This window comes from Onychostoma macrolepis, chromosome 18 (genome assembly GCF_012432095.1).
Source record: "Onychostoma macrolepis isolate SWU-2019 chromosome 18, ASM1243209v1, whole genome shotgun sequence".
In the NCBI taxonomy this organism is placed as follows: Eukaryota; Metazoa; Chordata; class Actinopteri; order Cypriniformes; family Cyprinidae; genus Onychostoma; species Onychostoma macrolepis.
Window position 1 is genome coordinate 5256757 of NC_081172.1, and position 17431 is coordinate 5274187.

The 17431-nt window shown below is 35.5% G+C and overlaps 1 protein-coding gene across 1 annotated transcript; it reads left to right on the forward strand.

Annotated features, from left to right (window-relative positions):
- Window positions 1-5549: 5549 nt before the first annotated feature.
- On the forward strand, window positions 5550-16552 carry neto2b (neuropilin (NRP) and tolloid (TLL)-like 2b). Its single transcript, XM_058751600.1, has 10 exons — window positions 5550-5772; window positions 9393-9449; window positions 9634-9777; window positions 10293-10541; window positions 10675-10722; window positions 11311-11438; window positions 12223-12451; window positions 12907-13020; window positions 13374-13504; window positions 15042-16552. Exons 1-10 carry the CDS (start codon window positions 5763-5765, stop codon window positions 15570-15572), a joined length of 1641 nt encoding a protein of 546 aa, XP_058607583.1. The 5' UTR covers window positions 5550-5762; the 3' UTR covers window positions 15573-16552.
- Window positions 16553-17431: the final 879 nt, after the last annotated feature.

The window sequence follows — 17431 nt, forward strand, 5'->3', positions numbered from 1 at the left end:
TTTGTGTGTGTGTGTGGCCATATGGCTGGCATAAGTGTTTGTGTTAAATTTATCTTCTATGCTCTTTCTTCCACTCTCAAAATCCAGTTGGTTTAGCACATACATACTGTATAGTTTTAAACACAAACATAAGTGTTCTTTTATTAAACAAAACAATATATATATTTCTATTTTGAATTTGTTTAAATATTAATAATATTGATGTTTATTAATATAAATATAATTAAGTAAAACGATTTGCATGTCCGGGTTCACTGGCAGGTCACACATTGTTTTACTCATACATAACAGTATTCCTTGTTTTTTTTCTGCTTTGAAATTAAGTTTGCTGACAGGAAATTGACTAGCAAATTCTCCCTCTCTCTCGCTCTACAAAGCACCAGATTAACAAAAAGATTTTACTCTTTTCTTAATCCTTCAACACTCAACCAGACGCGACATCAAGATTGACTTAGATCTGCAATCGTGTGCAGACAAATACACAAGTCACGAACTTAGATGCTGCAAAAAACATGCCATGCCTAACTGATGCTCTTTTTGATCTTTTTGAGTGTTATCTAAAATAAATGTTATTTCATATAAATGTTTAATTGCATCCTCAGATTATGTTACATTTAAGATTTTTTTTTTTTTTTTTTCAGCATCAGGGAATTATTTCACAGCACACTTTTAAAGGAATAGTGTACCCCAAAATTAATTTTGCAGAAAATTTATTGACTCTTGACTATTGATTTCCTAATTGGAAGAGAGTTGGAGAAATGTAGCATTACATCACTTGCTCACCAAAGGGTCCTCTGCAGTGAATGGGTGCTGTTAGAATTCACAGACTTCACTAGTCATTAATTTATGGACTGGGGTCGTGTGGATTATCGTGATTATTGGTGAGCAAGTGATTTTGCTGAAGATTGGGGGAACTATTCCTTTTAAAGAGTGAAAGATTTATCCCATTTAAACAGTAGAAGTTGCAATTATTAAAAGTAACTTTTTGTTCTTTTGGAATTAGATATTCAATACATGCTAAATATTCAAGATATATGCAAAAATGTCAGTCACAAACCCATTTTACTTCCATAACGTGATCCATTTTCAAAACACTATACGTCAATGAAAAAAGTGGCTATTCCATTCTACAATAATAAATAAAACATGATAATGAAATAAAAAGTGTTCTCCTTTTATGTTTTTTTTTTTTTTTAGATTTCTGTTTACAGAAACAAACCCTGCTGTGCAAATACTGTATAGCGGCTGTTTAGAAAATACAAATGTTACTCTATTTTTTGTTTGCATTAATATTTTTACCTGTTTCATTTGAAAAAAACATGCTGAAACTATCAATCCATTTATGTGTTACTCTGCTACGTAACACATAGAAAGTAAATCTTTAAACTAGATGTGCACTGGCCAAATGTGGATCCTATACCTCAGTGGTTACATGTTGACTTCAGCACAGTGTGGCTTCATTGCCTTATCTAGGCCATTGTAAATGAATGTGGCAGAATCTCTATTCTCAGGTGAGAATCTCATCTTCTCTGGCAGAGATGAAAGGGAGTTTCAGCTTAATTTGAATTGCAAATAAGTGCCATCATACTTCACTGGCAGCTTAAGTTATTTATGAAAGCTCTTTTTATATTAGTTGTCAGCAGGCATGGTCTTGTTGGGCCATGAGTGGAAAATAAATGTTCTGTGATCATTTAAGCGGTGCATATATTTTAACTGGTTAGAAGCATAATTCAAGAGACTTTTGAAACTTGTAGCCTAAAGTTAAACAATTTTGGGCTGTTAAGTGAATACTGTTTAACATACAGGATGAAAATTATTATGCATAGCATTCAGCATACAATTATGGGAAACAGATCTGCTAGTTTTGCAATATTATCCCACATCCAAGCCTTTAATATGAGCAAAATTATAAATCTTAGAGCCGCATGTTTTGATGCATTATTCACATTTACCACAAACAATATGAGACGTTTATTAATGGACCGTAGTCGTATGGATTACTTGTGGATTATTGTGATGTTTTTATCAGCTGTTTGGACTCTCATTCTGACGGCACCCATTCACTGCAGAGCATCCATTGGTGAGCAAGTGATGAAATGCTAAATTTCTCTAAATCTGTTCTGATGAAGATGTTTATTTGTTTAAACCCATCTACATCTTGGATGGCCTGAGGGTGAGTAAATGTTCAGCAAATTTTAATTTTTTGGGTGAACTTTAATACAGAGGGTCCAGTTTTAATATTATTTCTGCAACTTTAAATGCATTTGTTTATCCATCATTAAAAAACTGTATAAATGCAGATTTTCATATGTGTAGTTTTAGATGCAGTTTCTGTGCTGACTCACTTGTGACTCAACAGTCACATGACATAATTAATATTCACAAGTTTTATTAATCAACAGTTTAAATGATGCCGAATTAGCACAGTTAAACTAAAATGTATTTAAAGGATGCATCTTTCAAAATACAATATTTGTAAACATTTGCCAATGATCCAAGATTATCCCCACCTCCAAGCCTCTATAACATTATGGGCAATGATCCTAAATCTGATCTCTTAGAGCCACATGATTTGTGGCATCATTCATGTTTGTATCACAAGCACTGTGAGATAACTTATTAAGTTTAATACTAAAGGTCAAGGGTTTCTGAGCAATAATATAGTGATGCTTGCCAAGTTTAAAGGTTATTAAAGCCATAGTGTGCGACAAACCTTGACAGTCAATGCATTACGTGATCAGGTGTTGAAAGTCCGATATTATTAGAATTCATATCCCTCCTTATAGAGACAATGTAATCAGCTTCTGCGACACGCCTCATCAGTTCAGTCCCCATACTGCTTATCAGGCGTTCATGGGTGGAACAGACCCCTCCGAGAGACCAGTGTTAAGTCTCAAATCCCTTGTTTCCAACAGCTGTGCAGACCCCATCTGCAATATTATGAATCCTACTATCAAGACTTAGCTTGTGAATATTACTTGGGTCATGTGGATGCTTTTTTGTAATCTTCCTAGAGCTGTGGTTCTCAATCCTGGTCCTGGCTGGAGTACTGTACATTTTAGATGCCTTCTAATCTAACATAACTAATCGGCTCATTAATAGAGGGTTCAAGACCCGAAATATGTGTGTCCAGTAAGGGAGACACCCAAAACGTGCGGTGCTGGTGGGCCTCCTGGAACAGGATTGAGAAACACTGTCCTAAGACTTCTTTACACAGCTTAAGACTGCTCTGTGCAGGCTCTGTCCTGCCTTCAAATTTTGTGCAAAGTTCTAATACTGCACCAAAACATTAGTAGTAATAGTACTGGCACCTCTGACTTACCTCAACCCTTAGTGCCTAAAGCAATTTGGATGCTGCTGTATATATTTAATTATTTATTTATCATTTATTTTTATAATTGAAGATTTAAGACAAAAAAAAAAAAAAAATATATATATATATATATATATATATATTTTTTTTTTTTTTTATAAATATCTGCAATATAAACCATTTTTAATTATGCTAATATATTATATTTTACAAATATATATTTCTATTTGTTTGTTCATCATTGAAAGTGTAAATGCACATTTTCGTAGTGTATGTGTAGCTTCAGATGCAGCTTCTGTGCTGCCTCGCGTCAAAAACGTAAATAAGGCAGAACAGAAGTATTCTGACATAATGTATATTCATAAGTATTTGTTAATCAGCAGTTGAATGGTGCAGATTTAGCGCCAATCAGTTCCACATACTGCGCTTAGGTCATGGAATTAATTAATATTCATGAGGCCAGCCTTCTCCCTCCTCAGTGTCATAATGAGAACTGGCTTTTCAGAAGCGCGTCGCTCAGGGGTTTCTGCGAACGTCTCGGCGTATACAGTTTATTTTGATGCTTTTTTTAGAGCTTTCAAATGGATTTTTTCCAATTTATTCCAGGAGAGAGATTCTTCTTTATTCATGAAATCTGTTGCAGAGCCGTATTGCGACGGTCTAACTTGATGTCGTTGAAAATGTAGATAACAAACAATCTCACGAGAGTAAAAGTGTTCAGTGAAAGTGGAAATGCATGAGGGTGAGTTCATGTTTCAATTATTGATGTTGCTTCATTGTTAATGAATGATACTTTTGTCTTTGTAAATCTGATGCCAACTTATTTGTGCGAATGTCAAACATGTTTTGAGAATAGCCTGTGTCGTACTACATTACAGTAAAGCACTGTGGTTTTACCATGGTACAGTGATGGAATCAGATTCATCATAATTATTTTAATAATTGTCATAGTAGCATGTCTCCTCCATTTAACTTGCCACAATCATTTGTCAATTATTATCAGCTTTTAAGTTTTCAGTGTCAACATATTAATCAAATTCAAATTTGTGGAAAAAGTAAAACACAACCTACAATGTAATTTATGCCTTTTAAAATGAATGCAACAATGGATCTTAATATTTCAATTGTAATGGGTTGACATTTTACAGTGCATATTTACATGTTACTCCAAAATACTTGAAAGAATACCATAGCATTTTAATGGAACCATGGTAATACCATAGTATTTAATAATCAATTTTGTCTGAATTTAGATTTTCATACATCAAGCATCATTTAGAGTTCAAAACAGAATTATTTCTTGGCTTTTTGATCAGCCAGCCCAGAATGCATTTAGTAAAGTTATATCCAACCAGGTTGAATGTCTGCTTAGACACATCTATGTTGGTCAGTGTTAGTACAGCAGATCTCACATGTGGTGCTGAACAGACAGCTCCTCTACAAACCCTCACACAAACCACAGTATTCATGACATCAATTATTAAGTCATAGTCTCTCTAATGGCTTAAAGAGGCTGATGCAGTTGGGTCATTCCCATTTATTTTAGTAAGAAACAACATCAAAAACACAAGCAAGTTTTAGAGTTCTGTTTTGTGGTTTCAGTTGATTTGTCTCACTCCCATCCTCTTTGATGAAATTACATAAATTGGTTTGATATCAGAGTTCGATAAGCTAACTCTCAATTCCTCATGTTATGAAAATCACATGTGATGTCCCTAAACACAACCCTGGTCAACACGTGCTGCAGTATATTTTAAAAACCTGTGTTGTCAAGCCTCATCAACATCAATAACATCAACTCACCGTTGAGCTTGAGCTCTGATTGAAAAATGTTCTGGGTTCAGATCTTAGGCTGGTGTCTTTTTTTTTTTTTTTAAAATATCTGCAATATAAACCATTTTTAATTATGCTAATATATTATATTTTACAAATATATATTTCTATTTGTTTGTTCATCATTGAAAGTGTAAATGCACATTTTCGTAGTGTATGTGTAGCTTCAGATGCAGCTTCTGTGCTGCCTCGCGTCAAAAACGTAAATAAGGCAGAACAGAAGTATTCTGACATAATGTATATTCATAAGTATTTGTTAATCAGCAGTTGAATGGTGCAGATTTAGCGCCAATCAGTTCCACATACTGCGCTTAGGTCATGGAATTAATTAATATTCATGAGGCCAGCCTTCTCCCTCCTCAGTGTCATAATGAGAACTGGCTTTTCAGAAGCGCGTCGCTCAGGGGTTTCTGCGAACGTCTCGGCGTATACAGTTTATTTTGATGCTTTTTTTAGAGCTTTCAAATGGATTTTTTCCAATTTATTCCAGGAGAGAGATTCTTCTTTATTCATGAAATCTGTTGCAGAGCCGTATTGCGACGGTCTAACTTGATGTCGTTGAAAATGTAGATAACAAACAATCTCACGAGAGTAAAAGTGTTCAGTGAAAGTGGAAATGCATGAGGGTGAGTTCATGTTTCAATTATTGATGTTGCTTCATTGTTAATGAATGATACTTTTGTCTTTGTAAATCTGATGCCAACTTATTTGTGCGAATGTCAAACATGTTTTGAGAATAGCCTGTGTCGTACTACATTACAGTAAAGCACTGTGGTTTTACCATGGTACAGTGATGGAATCAGATTCATCATAATTATTTTAATAATTGTCATAGTAGCATGTCTCCCTCCATTTAACTTGCCACAATCATTTGTCAATTATTATCAGCTTTTTAAGTTTTCAGTGTCAACATATTAATCAAATTCAAATTTGTGGAAAAAGTAAAACACAACCTACAATGTAATTTATGCCTTTTAAAAATGAATGCAACAATGGATCTTAATATTTCAATTGTAATGGGTTGACATTTTACAGTGCATATTTACATGTTACTCCAAAATACTTGAAAGAATACCATAGCATTTTAATGGAACCATGGTAATACCATAGTATTTAATAATCAATTTTGTCTGAATTTAGATTTTCATACATCAAGCATCATTTAGAGTTCAAAACAGAATTATTTCTTGGCTTTTTGATCAGCCAGCCCAGAATGCATTTAGTAAAGTTATATCCAACCAGGTTGAATGTCTGCTTAGACACATCTATGTTGGTCAGTGTTAGTACAGCAGATCTCACATGTGGTGCTGAACAGACAGCTCCTCTACAAACCCTCACACAAACCACAGTATTCATGACATCAATTATTAAGTCATAGTCTCTCTAATGGCTTAAAGAGGCTGATGCAGTTGGGTCATTCCCATTTATTTTAGTAAGAAACAACATCAAAAACACAAGCAAGTTTTAGAGTTCTGTTTTGTGGTTTCAGTTGATTTGTCTCACTCCCATCCTCTTTGATGAAATTACATAAATTGGTTTGATATCAGAGTTCGATAAGCTAACTCTCAATTCCTCATGTTATGAAAATCACATGTGATGTCCCTAAACACAACCCTGGTCAACACGTGCTGCAGTATATTTTAAAAACCTGTGTTGTCAAGCCTCATCAACATCAATAACATCAACTCACCGTTGAGCTTGAGCTCTGATTGAAAAATGTTCTGGGTTCAGATCTTAGGCTGGTGTCTTTTTTTTTTTTTTAAATAAAACTTGTGAATTGGCAGCTCTGTATGTGTGGATCAGGAATTTTATTACCATTTTAAAATTTTATTTTAGGCTTGATGAATGTGACCTGAACATCCACATCCCACTATGAATGTCTTGTTTTCAAGGGCAGACAAATAGCAGTATAAGCAGGTGTGACGTAAAGCAATGTGGCGTTAGAGTAATAATTACAATAAATTAGTAAGGTGTTTAAATGTAATTATGTTCATATTATGAAAACTCTAAAGCCCTTGGTTGCATTTACATTTACTGGTAACTTTAACAGAACATACAGCTACACTACAGCTCAAAAGTTTGGGACAGTAAGAAATTGATTGATTCATTATTCTCTTTTGAAAGAAGTGAATACTTTTAAGTAAATAAACATGTAATTGATCAAAATTGACAGTGAAGACATTTATAATGTTACGAAAGATAGGCCTAAATGTTTTTGTATTTCAAATAAATGTTGTTCTTTTTCATCAAAGAATTCTATAAAAATATTATCACTATTTCCACAAAAATATTAATCAGCACAATTGTTTTCAACATTGATAATCATAAATGTTTCTTGAGCAGCAAATATTTTTTTTTTTGATCCCCTGGTGATTTTGTACGTTTGCCCACTTACGACAGAAATGATCAGTCTATAATTTTAATGGTAGGTTTATTTGAACAGTGAGAGACAGAATAACAACAAAAGAATCCAGAAAAAATGCATTTCAAAAAAGTTATAAATTGATTTGCATTTTAATGAGTCAAATAACTATTTGTACTTAGTACTTGGTGGCAAAACCCTTGTTGGCAATCACAGAGGTCAGACGTTTCTTGTAGTTGGTCACCAGGTTTGCACACATCTCAGGAGGGATTTTGTCCCACTCCTCTTTGCAGATCCTCTCCAAGTCATTAAGGTTTCGAGGCTGACGTTTGGCAACTCGAACCTTCAGCTCCCTCCACAGATTTTCTGTGGGATTAAGGTCTGGAGACTGGCGGCCACTCCAGGACCTTAATGTGCTTCTTCTTGAGCCACTCCTTTGTTGCCTTGGCCATGTGTTTTGGGTCTTTGTCATGCTGGAATACCCATCCACGACCCATTTTCAATACCGTGGCTGGCTTCAATGCCCTGGCCCTGACAGTACATGGCCCCGTCCATCGTCACTTTGATGCGGTGCAGTTGTCCTGTCCCCTTAGCAGAAAAACACCCCCAAAGCATAATGTTTCCACCTCCATGTTTGACGGTGGGGATGGTGTTCTTGGGGTCATAGGCAGCATTCCTCCTCCTCCAAACACGGCGAGTTGAGTTGATGCCAAAGAGCTGGATTTTGGTCTCATCTGACCACAACACTTTCACCCAGTTCTCCTCTGAATCATTAGCAAACTTCAGACGGGCTGTACATGTGCTTTCTTGAGCAGGGGGACCTTGCGGGCACTGCAGGATTTCAGTCCTTCACGGTGTAGTGTGTTACCAATTGTTATCTTGGTGACTATGGTCCCAGCTGCCTTGAGATCATTGACAAGATCCTCCCGTGTAGTTCTGGGCTGATTCCTCACCGTTCTCATGATCATTGAAACTCCACGAGGTGAGATCTTGCATGGAGCCCCAGACCGAAGGAGATTGACAGTTATTTTGTGTTTCTTTCATTTGCGAATAATCGCACCAACTGTTGTCACTTTCTCACCAAGCTGCTTGGCGATGGTCTTGTAGCCCATTCCAGCCTTTTGTAGGTCTACAATCTTGTCCCTGACATCCTTGGACAGCTCTTTGGTCTTGGCCATGGTGGAGAGTTTGAAATCTGATTGATTGATTGCTTCTGTGGACAGGTTGTCTTTTATACAGGTAACAAACTGAGATTACTCCCTTTAAGAGAGTGCTCCTAATCTCAGCTCCTTACCTGTATAAAAGACACCTGGGAGCCAGAAATCTTGCTGATTGATAGGGGATCAAATACTTATTTGACTCATTAAAATGCAAATTAATTTATAACTTATTTGAAATGTGTTTTTCTGGATTTTTTTGTTGTTATTCTGTCTCTCACTGTTCAAATAAACCTACCATTAAAATTATAGACTGATCATTTCTTTGTCAGTGGGCAAACGTACAAAATCAGCAGGGGATCAAATACACCCCGCAACGACTGTATTAGAATGATTTCTGAACGATCATGTGACACTGAAGACTGTGTGAAGTAGTGATGCTGAAAATTCACATTGCATCACAGGAATAAATTACATTTTAAAATATATTCAAAAAGAAAACTGTTACTTGTATTAATATTTCACAATATTTCTGTTTTAACTGCATTATTGATCAAATAATTACAGGCTTGTAAACCTGAGAGACTTCTTTTTACATTTTCGACATGTCTGCTATCCGAGTTGTATTTGATTTCGTCATAGTGTGTATCTTCTTAAGAAAAGTTCACTGAATGTCCAAGACTGCTCCAAGACTTTGTAAATATGCCCCATTTTTGTTTTCTTGCAGCCTTGGTTTTGCTTATCCTGATAGAGGAGGGTTTCGCACTGGCACAGAAAACTCAAGGTTGGTTTGAAGTAGGAACTCGCATGCAAAGCCACATGTTTAATTTGGAGTATGAGATAGATTTAAACCTAACATTCTAACAGAGTCTTTCCCATCTGTTTTGCTTTAATAACCATTACCTTTGATCTACTTCATCGTGCTCTACCTTTAATGTAGATCATCTTATGTGTGTGTATCCTGTTAGCTTTGCCTCAGAATGTGGCTGTTGAGGATAAGAAACCCGCTCACTGTGGAACTTTGATTCAGACGGCAAATGGAGGATCATTTAGTTCTCCAAACTACCCCAACACTTACCCGCCAAACAAGGAGTGTGTGTACATCCTGGAGGGTATGAGTCTTATCTTCCACAAGCTTCCACAGATACTGGTCTTATTTGTTGCTTTGGTAAAATATGCATTGCATGACCATTCAAAAGTTTGGGGTCTTGCTGAGTTAATACTTTTATTCAGCAAGGGTGCATTAAATTGATCGAAAGTGGCGGTAAAGATTTATTCAAGTTATAAAAGATTTCTGTTTCAAATAAATGCTGTTAATTTGAACTTTTTATTCACCAAAGGATCTTGGAAAATTGTAGCATTTAAAATTATTAAGCAGCACAGCGGTAATAATAAGAAATGTTTCTTTGAGCTTCAAATCTGCATATTAGAATGATTTCTGAAGACTGGAGTAATGATTCTGAAAATTAAACTGTGCATCACAGGAATAAATTAAAGGTTAAAATATATTCAAATGGAAAACAATTATTTTAACAATAAAAAATACCATTAAAAAATCCTACCGACCCCAAATTTTTGAACAATCTCAGTCGCAACAGTTATTCATGTCATAATCTTTGTTTGTTAGCCCATCCACGGAAGAGAATCCAGCTTGTCTTCAATGACATCTACTACATCGAGCCGTCCTTTGAGTGCCGCTTTGATAATATTGAAATCCGTGATGGGCCGTTTGTTTTCTCTCCGTTGATTAATCGGTTCTGTGGGCCAAAGAGTCCAGGAATTGTAACCTCTTCTGGACGCTTCATGTGGATCAGGTTTGCCAGCGATGAGGAGCTGGAAGGACTGGGCTTCAGGGTGGAGTATTCATATACTGCAGGTAAATGAATGTGGCAGTTCTTTATGCAATTAGATCTTAAAATCTTTTACTCTGATGCCTTTTTTCTCTCTTCCCTTTGTATTAGTTTTATTGCATTTCATTTTTTTTATTCAAAAACCTCTCTTGCGTCCAGATCCTGACTTTCATCTACATATTGGGGGACTCTTGAATCCCATTCCAGGTAAACGGAAAATACTTATGTATGTAGTATGGCGCGGGTGGTGGTTATTTCAGGGTGTTTGTCTACATATTGCTTTGGATAAAAGCTTCTGCACTGACTACTTATGCAAATAGTATTTTTAAAGAATCATGCATTTTATGGTTGGAAACTGTGCAAATTTTAATGCTCAAATTTTAAACTGTTAGGTGATTTTCACTTCATAAAATATATATTGCCAAATTTGTTTTAGATTTCTACTACTAAACCTTACATGGAATGCCATGTAGAAACAGACTTTAAAGTACTTGAGGTTTAATTTTTCAAAATGTTTTGATACCTATTGGAATGATATTTCATACACCCTCTTTTTCAGTTGCTATGGTTACTGCACCCAACAAATATAAATGTAAATTCCATCTTTAGTGCATCAGTTATGTAAACTCCTGAATATTTCAGTGCCCTAGAATTTATTAGTATTACTTTTCCCAGCTGCTGTCTGCAGACTCTCAAGTTTCTCAGGTCTCTTCTCAAGTAGTTGAAAGATATAAAGTTATAATATTTTAATGCTATAATGTTAATTTAATTGTCTTTGTTTTCTCCTCCTGTCAGACTGTCAGTTTGAAATGTCTGGATCAGATGGTGTAATCAGATCTAGTCAAGTTGAGGAGGAAAACAAGGTGAAATCAGGGGAAGCAGTGGATTGTATTTGGACCATACGAGCTCCACCGATGTCTAAGGTTAGTAACGCAGCCCTGATGAAACATCCGTTTCTCTCACAGATTTGTAACATGTACAGTCACTGACGTCGAGTCTTGGAATGAAGTTGTGTAAGATACAGGATAACATACAGTTAGCTGGTCATTATTATAAAATAAACCCTCTGTCAAAGTGCTCAATGAACATGCACAATATGACTGGCCTTTTTGTTAAATATTTCAATTGAGAACATTTGAATTATTGGCTTTTTTCCATTATTATCCATGCTTTTAGAGCTGCTTAGTTTTGGCAAGAATCATAATCATGATTATTTTGGTCAATATTGAGATAGCAATTAATAACTGACTTTGGAACATCATGTATTTATTGAACATTTTTTAAAGAACTTGTCTTTGTAATAGTGGTATTACTTGAATACTTAAATAAAAGGAATAATATTATGCATGCACGTGCATAAAATAATCAAACATAATAAATAAAAACACAAATAAGCTGTAGATAAACGGCAATAATGATATAAACACATTTAAATAAATTATAATAAAAAATAAAATGATGGTTTCCTACCAAATAAATAAATAAATGGTCATTAAATGCTGAAATTATTTTTATGTAAGAGGAAAGTGAAAATGAGCAATTATGAATTTCAGTGTCTTTATATAAAATATTTTGCATCAGAATGCAGTGAATGACCAATCAGAATCAGGTTTTTCAGAGAACTGTAGAATAAAACTTAATATATACCATTATACGTACCTACAGTGGCATTAAATGTCGCTGTTTGTGTCTCTATCTCACACACAGATCTATCTCCGCTTTCTGGAGTATCAGTTGGAGAACTCAAATGAGTGTAAGAAGAACTTTGTTGCAATCTATGAAGGCAGTAATGCCATTGAAGATCTAAAGGCCAAGTTCTGCAGCACCGTTGCCAACGACGTCACGCTTGACAACGCTGTGGGCGTGGTCCGAATGTGGGCCGACGAGACCAGCAAACTGAGCCGCTTCCGTATGCTCTTCACGGTCTTTGCTGAACGTAAGCACTAATCTATCATTTTACATTGTGCAGTTTTATTCAAGTAATCATTCACCCAGAAATGGATGTCATTACTCATCCTCATGTTGTTATTTGTCCTCTGAATGCAAAAGGAGATTTAAAAAAACTCACAAATTAAATTTTCCATTTTTCATGTTTGAACTTTTTGGATAGGATTTACATTTTAGCTTCAATCCTTTGTCTAGGAATACATTATAGCGCTATATATATATATATATATATATATATGTAAGATCTGTAACACAAAAAAATCTTTATCTAACCGAAATACTGTGTCAGAATACTCTGCTTCAGTAGTTTTGCATGGCAAACACAATTAGACTGACCAGTGGTGCTAGATTTCAAACATGTTGTGTGAGAGGTCCATCATGTGGACCATATTGGTATTGCATCCTCCATGTGGCTTTCATCTCATTAAAAACTCTGTTTTGCAGCTCCATGTTTGGCCAACACATTCTTCTGTCACAGCAACATGTGCATCAACAACACTCTGGTTTGTAATGGTGTTCAGAACTGTGTGTTTCCCTGGGACGAGAGCAACTGCAAAGGTATGGTATGCAAAGAAAGGTGTACTTTCACATACTAGTGTCACTAATGAAACGTTAAAGCTTTCTTCAGAATTTTAATGGATAGTTTAGCAAGCAAATAGTTTTGTCCCTCCTTCAGGGGTTTGACCTCAATGACCTTATGTTCACTAAATTAATATTGCATATAAAGCACAAATTATGTATGCTGAATTATTATTTTGTGAAGGATTGGACATCATGGGTTAAAGGGTTATTGTGGAGAATGGAAACGCCATGAACCCTGGTTATGTAAAACAGTAATAAATATTCTTTTTTTCTTTTCTTATTCATGTTCTTCTGCTTTCTTTTGCCTTTGTTGTCCTTGTCTCTCGCAGAAAAGAAGTCAAAAGGTTTCTTCCAACAGATGAGTAAAACTCATAGCACTGTGATCGGAGTGGCATCTGGTGTGGTCTTGCTTCTTCTCATCATATCTGTATTTATACAGATGAAGCAGCCGAGAAAAAAGGTGGCTATTTATATCAAAATCACCATTTAGAATCAGAAAATAACAGCCTCATACAAGGGTCAGAAATACACATTAAGATTATATTTTTTTCCCCAGCTTTATAAATGTTCTTTTTTTCTTCTATTCTTCAGTTTCAAATATACATAAGCCATTTGTAGGTTGATTTCCCTGAAAAATGCAAACACTGGAAACAAACACGCTATCAAAACATCACTAGTGCATTTGTCTATTTGAGCTTCCTGACACCGCAATATTGACTCAGCCATTGGTGTGACTTTGTGCTGTTTGTTTGTTTGACCAATGGCAAGGGCAAGTTTTCGGAAAACCTTTGTTTTTGCAGTTTAAAAAGAGTTCACTAGTTTGGAGAATGAAGTCAACATAATAATACAAGAGGTAATTAAACTGAATATTTATTTTTTTAAATACATGTACTTGGTCTAATTGTGAATGATTCATCAGTGCATGTTATTCCAAAGAAAAAAATATAAATAAATAATTTTTAAGTAATATAACTGCAGTTTCTCAATTTGTAAAAATATATTATAAAATATAAATATATATTTTAATGTCTATGTACATGTGTATATATAAAATTATGTATTTTATTTACATTAAATCCTTTTTTTATGTTCAATAAATGATATTTCAATAAGTAACTGTGGTAGATAATAGGGATCTCAATGTTGACCAAAATCTTGCCGATTGTATGATTCTTGCCGAGAGTAAGCAGCCTTACCTGACAGCATGGATAATAATGGCAAAAAGCCATTCATTAAAATAAATAATTAAAGAATAATTAAAAAGTTCTCAATTTACATATTTAATGAACAAACCCAATCATATTGTGCATGTTCATTAACCATTTTATTTCAATTTTTTATAAAAATGTTCTTATCAAAATGTAATTCTTCCTCTCTGAAACAACTTTTTAGATTGTCAAAAAATCAAAATATTTGTTACATGATACATGTGAAGATACACTAATATTTAAATATGACCTCGCTTATGTATTTATCTGCTGGATATCACTAGTTTGACAAATAATGTCAACATAATATAATAAGTAATTATACTGACCATTGACTTTTTAAGTACATATTCCTGGACTAATTGTAAATGATGCATCAGTAAATGTTAATAAACAAAACAAAAATTATTCTGTAAGCCTGGGCGATTATATATAAAGTGTAATTTAACTGAAAAACACATGATTTAATTACAATGACATTAATTAAAACAAATAATTTTCAAAATGAGTAATTAAAGAATAATTCAAATATGCCCATATTTAATGCACAGATTTTTGCACTCTTTTATCAAAACTGAATTCTCCATCTCTGAAACAGCTTTCCTTTTTAAATGGCACAAAAATGATACATTTGCATTTTCTTTCTCATTGAATATCCTGTTTCACTCAAAGTAGAATGGGTTGTGAATGTCATTTTACTTTAACTTTAAGCATTAAAACTCGAATATTTGTTTGATGCATGAACATTTTACATGAATCAGCTTGCTAATGTGTATTTGTCTGCTGCAGGTCTTGAGCCGTAAGGGTTTGTTCAGCGCTGCAGAGATGCAGGAGGTGCTGGAGCCTCCTCAGTACGAGCTCTTCTCCATGCGGGAAGCGGAGCTGCCGGAGGATCTCTCGGAGGAGCTGGAGAGTCTGCAGAAACTCCGCCGCTCCTCCAGCATGTCCCGCTGCGTTCACGAGCATCACTGTGGCGCTCCGAGCAGCGCCTCCTCCATCGTCATGGCAAGCAGGGCACATAATTTCTCGCACGGCTCTGATGAGATGAGTACGGTTGTTGGGGCCAGAGGCTGGGGCAGCTTCCACGGACGCAGGAGCAGCTCCCGCTCGCACCCTTTCACACACGACCCGCACGCTCACGCTTACAGCGCCCAGAGTCTGAGAGAGGCACTGGAAGATGAGGAGCTGGAGCTGGGGCTGGAGGAACGGGTGATGGAGGAGATCGGCTACAATGATTTTATCACCCGTGGACGCAACGTCATGATGGTACGTAATCATGCCAACCCTGTTCAACAGCGCTCGCTCTCTATGGACTTCTGAGTGGAGCCGAAGTCAGCTGACACTTTATTTGTTGTGTAAAAATTCAATAATATAATGCATAGCTGTAAATGTTTGCCCACACCCTTCTTTTATTATTTTACAATTTTATTTCAAAGTTTCTCTTGTCATTCTCAGTATCTCCTTTGCCCTTCCTATACTTTATTTCAAGCCAAGTCCAGTATATAAATATTTTTTATTGGTGTTATTCTCATTCCTCAAAACCAGATTTAGGTCAGGACTGAAATTAAATTTTTATCACACCTGCCTCCTACTGGCCATGATATAGTATTTTTTGCTAATTAAACATTTTTTGCATATATTCATGACCAGCAGCTCATGTCTTTGTGTCACCATGAGCCGGTTTGCAACTAGAAGGTTTTGCTACTAATACATTTTTCCACTTACTACCATGTAAAGGTTTGGGGTACAGTAAAAACAGTAATATTCTGAAATATTATTACAATTAAAATAGCAGTTTTCTATTTTAACATAATAGAATTTATTCCTGTGATCAAAACAGTTTTTTCAGCATCATTACTCCAGTCTTCAGTGTCATATGATTCTTCAGAAATCATGTTGAAAATAGTTCTACTGCTTAATATTTTTGTGGAAACCACATACATTTTTGATGATTCTTTAATTAATCTAAACTTTAAAAGAAGAATAAAAATATTTTGTAACATAATAAATGTCTTTGCTGCAATTTAATTTATTTTATTTCATTATAGTGTGTATATTGAGTTCTGGAGATAAAACCACTGAAAAATCATCAGAAATTGCTCTTGGAGAAGTAAAAGTTGTCAGAAGGCTTGTGAATGATTGCATTATTCATTAGTAGATGGGATTGTGTCTGTATTTATTTGATATTGCTTTCTTTTCCCTTTTCTTTGAACCAATCTGATGTAGGTTGGAGTGTGCTGTGGTGTTTGATGTTGTGCTTGTGTTTTTAGAGGAGGCAGTGATGCTCACTGAGGTTTATTGAGGAGAGTAAGTTATTTCTAAAGTGTTGTTTATGACATAGTCTCCTGGGGATTTCCAAGAGTATTGTCACGTGAACACCATTCTGTGAAAATAAACATCATGTTTTAACAAAAAAAAAAACGACTTTCGCTATTATTCTTTCATTGGTCCACCAGCACTCCCTCACATGGACTTCTGAGTGGAGCGGAAGTCATATACAGTGAGGAAAATAAGTATTTGAACACCCTGCTATTTTGCAAGTTCTCCCACTTAGAAATCATGGAGGGGTCTGAAATTGTCATCGTAGGTGCATGTCCACTGTGAGAGACATAATCTAAAAAAAAAAATCCAGAAATCACAATGTATGATTTTTTAACTATTTATTTGTATGATACAGCTGCAAATAAGTATTTGAACACCTGTCTATCAGCTAGAATTCTGACCCTCAAAGACCTGTTAGTCTGCCTTTAAAATGTCCACCTCCACTCCATTTATTATCCTAAATTAGATGCACCTGTTTGAGGTCGTTAGCTGCATAAAGACACCTGTCCACCCCATACAATCAGTAAGAATCCAACTACTAACATGGCCAAGACCAAAGAGCTGTCCAAAGACACTAGAGACAAAATTGTACACCTCCACAAGGCTGGAAAGGGCTACGGGAAATTGCCAAGCAGCTTGGTGAAAAAGGTCCACTGTTGGAGCAATCATTAGAAAATGGAAGAAGCTAAACATGACTGTCAATCTCCCTCGGACTGGGGCTCCATGCAAGATCTCACCTCGTGGGGTCTCAATGATCCTAAGAAAGGTGAGAAATCAGCCCAGAACTACAGGAGGAGCTGGTCAATGACCTGAAAAGAGCTGGGACCACCGTTTCCAAGGTTACTGTTGGTAATACA

Bases quoted from the DNA above. Each gene is read 5' to 3' on its own strand.
- neto2b (XM_058751600.1), top strand. The intron at 10,542-10,674 runs GTAAATGAATGT...TCTTGCGTCCAG, and splicing joins GGAGTATTCATATACTGCAG to ATCCTGACTTTCATCTACAT. The intron at 11,439-12,222 runs GTTAGTAACGCA...TCTCACACACAG, and splicing joins GAGCTCCACCGATGTCTAAG to ATCTATCTCCGCTTTCTGGA.